The sequence below is a fragment of the Chionomys nivalis genome, chromosome 24 (assembly GCF_950005125.1).
Source record: "Chionomys nivalis chromosome 24, mChiNiv1.1, whole genome shotgun sequence".
In the NCBI taxonomy this organism is placed as follows: domain Eukaryota; kingdom Metazoa; phylum Chordata; class Mammalia; order Rodentia; family Cricetidae; genus Chionomys; species Chionomys nivalis.
In genome coordinates, this window is record NC_080109.1 from 19,873,935 (window position 1) to 19,886,324 (window position 12,390).

The 12,390-nt window shown below is 45.1% G+C and overlaps 1 protein-coding gene across 1 annotated transcript in view; it reads left to right on the plus strand.

Moving 5' to 3' along the window:
* Wwtr1 (WW domain containing transcription regulator 1) overlaps nucleotides 1–12,390 on the plus strand; it is a 109,593-nt gene that overhangs the window by 90,757 nt on the left and 6,446 nt on the right. The window contains exon 5 of the mRNA XM_057757144.1: nucleotides 11,709–11,827. Coding sequence (XP_057613127.1) covers nucleotides 11,709–11,827 — 119 coding nt within the window. The remainder of the gene's footprint in view (nucleotides 1–11,708; nucleotides 11,828–12,390) is intronic.

A 12,390-nucleotide genomic window follows, 5' to 3' on the forward strand; every position in this document is an offset into this window, starting at 1 on the left:
GGCTTACTCAGCATGCACCCTTACCCACTGAGCCACACTGCCTATCCCTGGTAGCCTTTTTTGGCTTCTTCTGGTGGTTTATCACTTTGTTATTTGAGTCTTAGCCAGGGTAGGAGTAGGAAAAGACTCAAAGTAAACCAGGTCTTCCTGGTACTTTCTAGCACCAAATAGGAGTAGGTATTTCCAGATGAGATGTGTGGTTTCTCTGTAACTTCTATTGGTTTTTCTCAGTCTCAGTCACCAGCAGCAGCCTGGACATCCCTTGCTCACTGGGAGTTCTGAAACCAGCCTGCCTCTCCTGTCCGCAGGAGATCTCTAATGGTACAGCCTGTCTTCTCGGGCCCTGCGCCGGTCTCTGCCTCCTCCTGTTACTCTTTTATTAATGTACAGTTTGATGTTGCCCTGACGGGGAAGCCACTCCTCAGCTGGACTGCATGACCTCCTGGCCTGTACTCTCTGACCGCTGCCCCTGTGTTGTCCTGTGTTAGCTCACTGGCGCTAAAGTCACTCAGGGCATTGACAAAATAGATTGAGGGACAGTGTGACTGCAGTTCTAACATGAGTTTCCATTGATTCAGGGTAGAAACTTGATTTCCCCCTTTCTTCCTTTATCTTCTCATTGATTCCCTTAGCCAATATTTATGGAACTGGGAATAGAAAGATAAACAGCATATAGGTGACTTTATATAGCTTCTGTGGTCACAGAGAAGACAAAATAATTACTTCCAAGTTGTGGGTCAAAGGGAAAACCAACACCGTCACCTCCTTGGGGTCCTAGTGGTTTACCTCTTTGACCTTTATTATTGCCCAGAAAAATTCACTTTCTGTGAAAATATTGTATATTCCTTTGTCTCTTTCCGTTCACCACTCCTCCTGGCCAACAAGCTGTCCACCAACTACTACCCTGGAATCAAAGTGGCAGTGTGTCTCCACAGGTTCAGCGTCCTAACTAGGCAGGCCTCTAATCCTAACTGCTTGGGAGGCTAAGGCAGGAGAATTGGGAGGTAGGCAAGGGTGGGCTACCAACGGGAGTTCAAAGCCAGCCTGGGTTAGTTATCTCAAAACACACACCATGCACATATACACTTACACATATAGCCACACGTGTTACACATCCTTTAAAAGGACTCAGGATGTGGAATCGTGGTAGATGATTTGCCTAGCATGCATGACCTTAGGTTTAACCTCCGTATCACTCCCTCCCCCGAACTGGGAAAATTTCCTTAAATGTAGTCCCTAAATTTAGCATTGTCTGCTGAAGCAGCAGAATCGAACTTGTTAGGGCCTGCACTGTGGAGAGACGGTTACTATTTCCAAGCGAATTCCATACTGTTTTACCTCTCTCCTCTCTTTGATTGGAACGTCGGGGAGGGGAGTGAGTAGGAGAATATAACTTGTGAACAAAAATGCTGACTAAGCTTAGCCTTTGGTTTCCAGGGTGACACAGGGACACAGACGGAGGGAGGCAGGCTCAGAATTCTTTTAGCTGGTCTTACAGATTTTGGTCAAACTTGACAGCCACTGTCATGGGGGGGGGGGGGGGGCAGGCCAGCTGACCAGCTTCACAGGGCCATTCCTGATCCACGGTTCCCTGGATAGGGACACAGAATTCAGAGTGCTGCTTTAGAGGGCTGTTTTATGTCTTGAGTTTTAAAGAGCTTTTTTAGGAAAGTTAAAAGCATACTTTAGCAAAGTGTGTAGGGTAGGTAGACAGTGGCCAGTTCGCAGCCTCTGGAACACAGGTTCTGACTTTTCAGAATCCACGGTGTAGAGTTAGATTTCAGAGTTGACTAAGGCATTTTATGGGGCTCCTGCCATCCGGCATTCAGCATGCACCTAAATCATCTGTAGAGAAATGGCTGTTTAAATTCATTCTTTTATTTATGCTCAATCAATGTTCTCATCACACATGTTGGGCAGGGAGCAAGACTGCAGCTTCTATTTCAGTTTCGAGCAAGTGTTGGGTCGTGTAGGAATTGAGGGCATCTGCTGTGCTCCTTCATTGACCGGTACCACAGGGCGTGATGGTGTATGCCTGTGATCTGTGTCAGCCCTTACGAAGCAAAGGACCACTGCCAGCTTCAGGGCATCTTGGTCTACACAGCAAGTTTTAGGCCAGCCAGGGCTACATAGTGAGACTTTGGGGGTGGGGTAGGGAAATGGGGAGAAAAGAAAGAGTTCCGGTTCAAATCTTTTATAAAGGACTCCCCCGTCCCTCGTCATAAGTACAATATTTATTTGTCCCCTTAAATAAATACATACATAATAAAACGTCCTTTTGAAAATAAATTGGGCATGGTTTTAAAATGGAGGCTCGCTTTTCACTAAGGAAAGCTAGACCTCAGAGGTATGAGGAAGTACTCCGTTTCAGAAATCCACCTCGCCTTTTTGCGTTCAGTAAAAAGAATGTCTCAATCCTGTCTTCCTTTATGTGATTCTAGGCGAGAACAGAAACAGACGGTGGGCTAAAACGAGACTGCTGCGTGCATCTTGAGTTAAAGGAGCAGTAGAGGGCCGTGGATAATAATTATGGACTCACACAAATGTTTTCTCCCAAGTCTCGGAGTTTCGAGTCTGCACTTTTATAGAGACAGTCTGGCAGCTGAGTGTGATGAGGTGTTTCAGAGAGAAGCCCCAGGAAGTGTGGCAGGGAATTTCTAGAATCTCTTGGCTCGGGCTTTAAAAGAGATTGCCATCAGAACCCCCAAAGCATTCTGCTTCTGAAATATATCCCCCCCCCCCCCCCCGGTTTTGACAGTGAGAGAGTGAGCTGAGTCTCTGCACTAAAATAGCTGTTTAATGGTAGGATTTTAAAATATTGTTTTCGTTGTTCTTCTTTTCTTTTCTTTTTTTTTCCTATTCACCCCACCCTTTATAATTAAAACAATCCAGTCTTCCATTTTTGTAGAATCCTGGCTACACACTTCAGGCAAGCTGAGCACCTTCAGAAGGGGTTATTATCATCCGGTTCCCTTTGAAGTACATTCCAGCAAGGGCAGGGGCTGGCTGGTGGGAGGAGCCCTGGGAGCCGCGAACACAGGGATGCTTTCTACCGCTGTTTACTTTCTTGCCTCTTCTGTTGATTTATTCCACAGGAGAACTGCAGGCCAGTGGGGAAGGAGGCTTGAGGCTCTCTTCCTGACCGCCCTCACTCATTGGGTGTCTTTCATTATCCCCTCCAGTTAGGCCTTACACCACCCAGCCTCCCAGCCATTTCCAATCCACAAATGATTTTTGTTGTTGTTATCTCAGGGAACTGACAGATGACCACAAACTCACGGAGATTCCAGAGCCCCTGTTGGTCAGAGGTTTTCCATTCCCAACTTTTATGCGGAGAAAAAAAAAAAAAAGGAAGTTGGTGGGGAGGGGAAGGGCTGGAGCAGGCCTGCCGTGGCAGCTTTTCAAGACTTTGTGAAACTTCTCGAAATGTGGTGTGAATTCCCAGGACTCCAGCCCCACCCATATACATCGAAACGGATCCTAAAGCATTTCCAATGCCATCTTCCTCCCATTCGTGGAGGGAAAACTGCTCTCAGGACTGTTGAATAGGCTAGTTCATTAAATTTTTTTTTTTTTCTAAACAGGCTGAATGAGGTCATGGGGTTGGTATTTCCATTTTATAGCTGGGAAAACAGGATCAGAGAAATGAAGTAACTTGCCCAAGTCTCATGGCCAGGACTAGGTGAAAGGGTCTGAATCTGAGCTCTGCCAACTTCAGCCCTCACTTCCTTCTCTCTGCCATGCTGTAGACGGTCCCAGAATAGACTCAGAAGTCAACCGGCCTGCATATGGATCCTGGCTCTCCCTGTTGTCAGCTGTAGGGCCCTGGGAAAGTCACTTACTCTCTTTGTCCCCCAGTTTCTTCAGCAGTAAAATAAATTAACTGGGTCCTATGTTCAGGTTTGCATGTAGAAAGCAAAATGCAAAGTCTGGGCTAACACTTCTGTCTCTCCTTCTCCAGTCTTTCACGCCATCTGACACTCCTTTGAATGCATGTCCGCTCTGCTTTTTGATCTTTTCATATTGCCCAACAAGATAGGTTTTATAAAGCATTTTAATGAGCTGTCAGAAATTTAGTCCAGGGACTGGAGAGATTGATTAAGAGCACTGATTGCTTTTCCAAAAATCCAGAGTTCAAATCTCAGCACCCACATGATGGTTCGCAACCATCTAGAACTCTAGTTCTGGAAGGATCCCATGCCCTCCTTTGGACATCTTGGGTACAGCATACACTTGGTGCTTAGACATACATTCGGGGAAAACACACATGCACATAATAATAAATAAGAGAATGCCATCCAAATTTTCATAGCTATATCACGACCGAACTGAACCCTTATCGTTCTTATTTTAAAGTCTCTTCCCCTGCATTGTATTGTGTTCTCTCTCTCTCTCTCTCTCTCTCTCTCTCTCTCTCTCTCTCTCTCTCTCTCTCTCTCTCTCTCTCTCTCTCTCTCTCTCTGCCGAGCTCGAGCTCAGGGCATTTCCAACAGCATTGAATCCTTACCTACTTCTTTAGAGTTCCATTGGCCAGTAGCCCAGTGAACTGAGAAGCAGGCAGTACCTTAATTGAACTGGTTACAGACTAGACAGTTCTTCTCCTTCTGGCCCCATATCTGTGACTGGAGGGATCTTTTGGGTATTAGTAGTTTAAGAGCCATTGTGAGGCTTTGAGTTTTATGATATCCTGACTCTTCCCAGACCCTGATTTCTCCAGTGGTCACACTCTGTGTGACTTGGAACCGGCCCCAAAACCTGATACACACAGGTTGATGGCATGACAGGGGAGTCAGTTGGAGTACTTACAGAAGTAATGATGACCTGGTACTTGAGATGGCTGTAGATTGGAGGATAGTAACATTGGGGTTAGATGAACAGCACAAAACCTAGCCGTTGTCTGTTCCCTGTGATGGTCTGCCTGCCACTCTTCAGACTTGCGGGAACATGGGGAAGGGTCTTAGCAACTGTTGCTAAGAATAGTACCTGATGTGTTGGGTTTATTTTGGGTCACGGGTCCAGGTGATACAGCTCATCCCAGGATGGAAGGCACGGTGGCAGAAGGCACCCGGTCCCATTGTGTCTCGTCAGGAAGTGGAGAGAGATGGATGGAGCACAGCTGGCTTGTTTTCTGTGTAGTTCAGGATCCCAGCCCATGAACTGGTACTGCCCACCTTTAGGGTACATCTCTCCACCTCCCTTAACCTAGATCATTCTCACAGCCCAGAGGCTAATTTAACTGAAGGTGATTCTTCCCAAGTGTGTCAGAGGCCTGTCTCCAGGGCATTCTAAATCCTGTCCAATTGGCATTCCCAGTCAGGTTGGATGCTGGAGGGGTAATAACCTTAGGAGAAACCTGAAGATGCTAGGGGGAGCTGTTCTGAGCCCAGCCAATATGAGGTGTGTGTGCTTTTGAGGACCAGCTAGGTGCAATCAGCGCAGAGTCTGGGAATGTCTTGACCTGATGTGGCTCTGATGGTCTGAAAGAACATCTGGAATGCGGCTGTGTAACATGGCTGTTAAAGCTGGGTAGGATGTGTCTCGGGGAAGAGAGACCTGATGCTGAGTTGTGGAGAAATCAAAGGCCTGTCTTAGTGGCCTGGGAAGGTTAGAGGGAAGTGACAGGACTGGTGGGGCCTGGGAAGTAGGCCTGCTCCCCTAGAACGGAAGCAGGAAATAAAACAACCGTAGGTTGTAGTGTTGCCCTCAGCTCTCACCAGCTGTCCAACTGGGTTAGTTTGCTTTTCTGCTGTAATGAATCGCGGACCAAAAGCAACTTGAGGGCGAGAGTGTCTTCCCAGCTGCTGCCCATCCTTTAGGGAAGCCATAGCTGGAACTCACGGTAGGAACCTAACTCCACTTGGCTCTGTCAGCTTGCTTTCTTATATAACCTAGGACCACCGACCCAGGTATGGCACGGCCACATCTGTCCTTAATCCAGAAAATGCCCGGAGTGTGTGCCTGTAGGCTAGTCTCGTGGAGGCAATCTCCTCTTCCCAGGTAACTGCGGTTTGTGTCAAGTTGACGTAAGCTGACTGGCACACCTGCTTAGACTAGAGAAGCTGATGATTAGTGCTGAGTGCCTTTCTTGGTCTAGGTAAAGGCGGATGTTTGCCGTGGTGCTTATAGAAGGGTCGTGGGTGTCACGTGACCGTCAGGCATACTGATTTACACTTTAATTTTACGTCTAAATTTATTAGCAGACAACAACAATTAACTACAAAGCTTCAAATCCCCCTGTTTTGATAAGGACAGGCTGGTGATAAGCTGTTTTTAGTCTTTGGTGTTGTATTTGCCCACCCCCAAATTTGTGGGCAGATACGGGGAGATTTTTTTTAATTTTCAAAGCGGTAGTGTCTTACTTGGGTTTCTGTTGCTATGATAAAACACCATGCACCAAAAGCAATTTGGGAAGGACAGGGTTTAGTTCATCTTCTGGTGTCCATCGCTGAAGGCAGTCAGGGCAGGAGCCCACAGGCAGGAGCTGGAGGAAGCCTGCTTTCTTGTACATCTGTCTGGGGTAGCATGGCCCCCAGTGAGCTGGGATCTCCCACATCAATTATTAATTCAAGAAGATTCCCTCCAGTCTTACTAGCTGTCTGATGGGGGCATTTTCTCCAGGGAGATTCCTCTTTTCAGATAATTTACCATACGTCAAAGTTGAAAGAAAACCAAAGCACAACACAACAACAGAAAACCCAGCAGGTGGAATTTTTAAAGTTGTCAATGTAGAACTATTATAAAATGTAACTCTCAACCGTTGGTCCAAGTTGACTAGAAAGAAATTTGTGTCAAAGTGAATTACTTCTTCACAACAGTGAGAAGATTTTTAGAGCTGTGTATTTATTCATTGATTCTTGTGGTCCTAGGGATGGAGCCCAGAGCCTTGGTTTCTTAGGGGACTGCTCTACTACTAGTGTGCTTATTTGGACTTAACCTGTGCATTTGGGATCGGTACAGGAGTACACGGTGCAGTGACAGCCAGCCGACTAAGCGGTGACTTCAGGAGGAGGCGCTTTTCTGAGCATCTTTGTCATCACGGCTGTCCCTTGCACACGTGGTTTTATTATCCCCACTGGGAAATGGCAAAATTGTAAAAGAACTCACTGGGGGACAGCAGGGCTGACATTCAGTTCCTAGTATTTGGTGCCCCTGTTTCTGCTACTGGCCACTTAGTCCTGTTCATTTTGTGTTGGGACACAGGAAGAGGATTCAGGTTAACTAAGGGGAGCATGTGCCTGGCTGGTTAAGTTGCATATAGACTCATTTAAGGCAGGCAGTGGTGGCACACGCCTTTAATCCCATTACTCAGGAGACAGAAGCAGGTGGAACTCTGTGAATTCGAGGTCAGCCTGGTCTATAGAGCAAGTTCCAGGACAGCCTCCAGGAGTTTCCTGAAAAGCAAAAGCAAAAAAGATGTATATAGACTCATTTGTGGTTAAAGGTGTGAATTTTTTTCTTATTTTTTGTTACTAGCATAATTTAAAATGTTTCTATTTGAATATATACTATTTCTCATTTACTTAGTATTTTTTTTTCCTTCGAGCATCTACTGCATAGTTACCATGGTTACAGGGAGTGGGAATATAGGCATGAACGCAGTAAAAAGAAGGTCCCTTCCTTGGTGGAATTTAACATTCCATTGGGAGGACAAGGTAAAACATAAAAGTTGCTGTGAAGAAAATAAATGCGAGTTAAGAGACAAACAGTAGGGGCGGAGAGATGGCTCAGCAGTTAGGAGCACCGCTGCTCTTCCACAGGACCCGGGTTCAATTCCCAGCACCCCCATATGACAACTCACAACTGTTTGTAACTCCAAGATCCGACACCCTCACACAGACACACTGCAGGCCAAACACCAATGCACATAAAAACAAACAAACAAACAAAGAAAACAAACACATAATAGGGAGTTAGGCAGTGATGGGGTGGGGGTGCCCCTTTAGATAGTGGCAGGGGATTGTCTTTGAGAAGTAGCATTTGTAGGTTAGTAAGTGAAGGAAATGGCCGCTTGGGGAAGGTCTCAGGATTGTGTTCCAGACAGAGGGACCAGTTGTACAGATTCAAGAGGTGGAAGCAACCGCAGAGGCGGATGCTAAGCCTGGGAGACCATGAATTGTCAAGCTGGAGTGCTGGAGTGCTGGGTAGATGCCTGGGCTACCGACATGTGCCTCCACTGTCCATTTCGGTGGAGCTGGGGAGGAAGTAGAAGCCGGCCTTGTATTTGCACTTAGCTGCTCTTTGAAATGATCTCTGACCCAAGAATGGTCCTACAGGAATCTTAAACAGGTCATTGCCTTGTTAGTAATAAGTGATCCGATTTATTTTTTAAAGCCATTAGGGTTAAAACACCCATTGTGGTCTCTTGCATTTTCTGAGTCATTTGAAGGAGGTGGAAAACGTGGTCCTGTGTGCCCTCTACCGGCAGAATGTAGCATTTCCTCTTTTGGTGATTTGGAGATTGGTTTCAGTTAGGACGCAGTGCTGGGGTGGGCACTTCTCTTGGATCTGAAATCCAGAGAATAGACGGGAAATGACAGTGAGCATTTCCCTTAGCGTACTACATATCCTTCATTATATAGTCTTTAGTTTTGTCCTCGGTTAGCGTACAAAGAAACAGATTTCACTATGACATTTTCATACATATGTATTGCTATGCTTTTTTCTTATTCACCGGTCACTATCCTCCACCATCTTTCTCTTACCCTTATAATTGTCTCTTCCTTCCCTCCAAATAGTTCCCTTTCCCGATTTTAAAAGCGTTTTTACTATGTTTTTTTTTTCTTTTTAATTTTGTGTGTGTGCGAGCACACTTGTGCCATGGTGCACACATGGAGGGCAGCTACCAGGAGTTGATTCTCTCCACTGTGCTGAGGTAGAGTTTCTCGATATTTCTGCAGGACTCTGTGTGTTCCAGGCAACTCTCCTGTCTCTGCCTCCCATGCACACCACTTCACTTGCTTTTTTAGTTTTTTTAAATGTGGGTTCAAAGACCTCATCGGGCTTTTATGGAAATATTTGTACCCACGGAGCTGCCTTGCTGTCCCCTCCTTTCATGACATGAAGGTTTTTAAATTTTATCCTGCCACAAGCAATCACATTTTTTAAAACCTATTTGAGATATTCTATGGGTAAGCAAGTTAAATAAAAATGAACATCTCATGGAACTTTAAGAAATGCTATTACCTTGTAAACTTGGATGTGTGTGTGCAGGTAGACATGCCCATGTGTGCATGTGTGTTCGGGCCAGCACTTGATGCCAGGTGGCTTCCTCAGTTGCTTTCCACCTTGGTGTTTGACGCAGAGTCTCTCTCTCACTGGACTGGGGCCTCACTGATTCTGCCTGACTAGCCAGGGGACTCCAGGGATCACCTGTCTGTTCCCCCTCCTCCCCCAGCTCTTGTGTTACATGCGTGCACTGCTGGCTCAGCTCTACATAGGCAGTAGGAAGCTGAACTCAGATAGGTCTCTGTGCTTGTGTGGCAGGTACCTTTAAGCCATGCCCTCAGCCCCTGCTGTAACCTTTTGTGTTTATAAAAGGGTATTGATTACTGGACAGAGTGGTACCATCCGGGATCCCAGCTCTCAAGAGGCTGAGGCAGAAGAATCACAAGTTCAGGACTGACGTAGGCTATGTATTGAGACTCTGTCTCAAAAAAAGGGGAGGAGGTTTAGGTGGACAAAAAAAAAGGAGTTTGTTTTTATACTTATTCTGAATAGTCAAAGAATGAAGTGCCAGTTAAATATATATTTTTGGGTAGGAAGATTTTACCTAAAGGATTCTTGTATTTGCTAGAATGTAAATCGTTGACCAGTTATTTTCACGTGGAGGTTCACAGAACGCAAGTGCTTTTGACAGTTTGTGGTGGGCTCAAGTTTCCTCATCCCTGGTTCAGGTTTTCTATGTGAGACTTTGTTGGATAATAAAGTTTCTAGGCATGTCAGAACAACTATAAGAAAATAACTTGATTGTTCTGGATCAATTTAGAAGGTACTTTTAATACGCCATTTGTGTGTGTGTATATTATTGAGTTTTGAAATGCATTAGTTAAGGATTCTAATTATTTGCCTCCTCAAAATAAAGAGAAGTGAACCAGGGGTCCTTTTCTTGCCTGGTTATTTTATTTCTGCTCATTAGTAGGGCAGTTTCTTTTCTTTTTTTAAATTTTTTTTGAGACAGGTTTTCTCTAACAGTTTCTCCTTCCTTCCTTCCTTCCTTCCTTCCTTCCTTCCTTCCTTCCTTCCTTCCTTCCTTCCTTCCTTCCTTCCTTCCTTCCTTCCTTCCTTCCTTCCTTCCCTTCCTCCCCTCTGATTTTTCTTTCCAGGGTTTCTCTGGCTGTCCTGGAACTCGCTCTGTAGAACAGGCTGGCCTCCCTACTGTGGGATAAAAGGCGGCATGTGCCACCATGCCCAGCTCAGTGCAGTTCCCTCCCAGTCAGCCCTCTCAGAGTTGGTCAGAGTCATGCCACCTTTGAGGAAGTAACCACACAGCAAACGCAGTAACCGACAGTTTTCCAAGGTCTCTGCCCAGACCACAGTACTTTGAACCATCACGTGAAGGGCTGAAGGAGATCTAACCAGCATCCTGCAGCTCAGATAGCTGGAATGTTCTGTTTGTCATTGCAGCCATGGTTTAGGGATTTTAAGGCTGTGAGATCAATGACTTCAGCTTGGAAATGAAAAACCGTTAGGCATAAATATGTTCAGGACCCAGCCTTGGTTTTAGGTATAAGCAGAAACATCTGAGTATTCTTCTGGAAATCGCCATCAGCTTGAAATGTGTCTGATGTCTGGTCATTTCTGGAATGTGGAGTGTGTCACTGAAGTCAGGTTCATAACATTTTGTATTTATTCTTCTTGCTATTAATGCTAGCTTAAAAAAATCCATAACCCATCAAACATCTAGTTGTCGGTGGGATTTGGTTTGGAGCTCCAGTTTCTCCCAGCTATAGTCAACTCAACATTGTTATGGTTGTGTGTATATGTGAGTGTGTATGTTGTCTGTACATAAATGCAGGCCAAGACTTGTATGTATGTAGAGGTTAGAGGACCATTTTGTGGAGTCAGCTCTCCTCATTCACCCTTATGTGCTACACCCTGGAGATTTAATTCAAGATGCTAGGCTTACTCAGTAAGCTCCTTTACCCACTGAGCCATCTCACCAGCTCTGATACAATATTTATTTATTCTGTATATGTACATCCATGATGACCATTCGGATGGCGGTCAGAGAACAACTTGTAGAAGTTGGTTCTTCCACTGTACAGATCCTGGGAAAGGAACTTGGGTTGTCAGGCTTGGTGGTAAATGCGTAAAAGCCTATACCAACAGAGCATCTGTCTGTCTGTCTGTCTGTCTGTCTGTCTATCTATCTATCTATCTATCTATCTATCTATCTATCTATCATCTATCTATAAGCAAATGGTTTAATGGATTGTCTTATTCATCTGGTGATTAACAGCAGCTGCTAAGTGTAATTTTGTTTAAGGGTCTAAACCTTCCATTCACACTGGCGTGTAAACGGGGAGGTCTAGCGTGTGTACGCTAGTCCAGGGCTGTCTGGGGAGAAAGAATACTAACCTCCCGATGGCCTTGACCTACTAAAATAGGTACAAAGTTTTTTGTGTTTGGTGAACAGTCTTCATATGAATTGTATTACGATGCAACCCTTCGTGGCAACTGACTGACATCCTTACCCTTCGACTCTGTAGGAAGCTGCCCTCTGCAGACAGCTCCCCATGGAGGAGACCATGGCCTCTGTCAACCCGCCTGCCATGACCACAGATATGCGTTCCATCACCAACAACAGCTCAGATCCTTTCCTCAATGGGTAAGTTCACACTGGGGACCACTGACTTTTGCTTTCTTACCTATGGTTAGGCTGTGTGGGGTGTTCGTTTGCATGGAGAAGGGGCAGGGTTCTTCAGGGATGGGGAGAGGTGGGAAAGCTGACAGAAGAAAGAAAAAGGAAGCTTTTAGAAAACATCTCAGTTTCAAAACCTAGTCACACGGCACGGAGTTTATTCAGTCAGTGATTTGCATACAAGGACGAGCTTCAAGTTTAAACAGGACAGTGCGATTTGGTAATCACTTGCAAGAGTCTTGATGGTCCCGGGAGGAAGGACGAGGTTAAAAACATACTGTGGCAAATAGAACAAGTAAATTCAGAGGTACTTATGGGGAAAGGTAAGTATGGTTTCAAAGTTTAGCTAATAGTGTTAATTTTCTGCTGTGCTGTATTTTATTTTATTTATTTTTTTTATATAAAAGCAAAATTTTAATGTCATAATCTAATTACAGTTCATATTTCAAATATTCTAGAAGTTATTAAATTACACCACATTTTACTGTCATCATAAATAAGTTTTCAATTGTATGATCATAATTATTTGG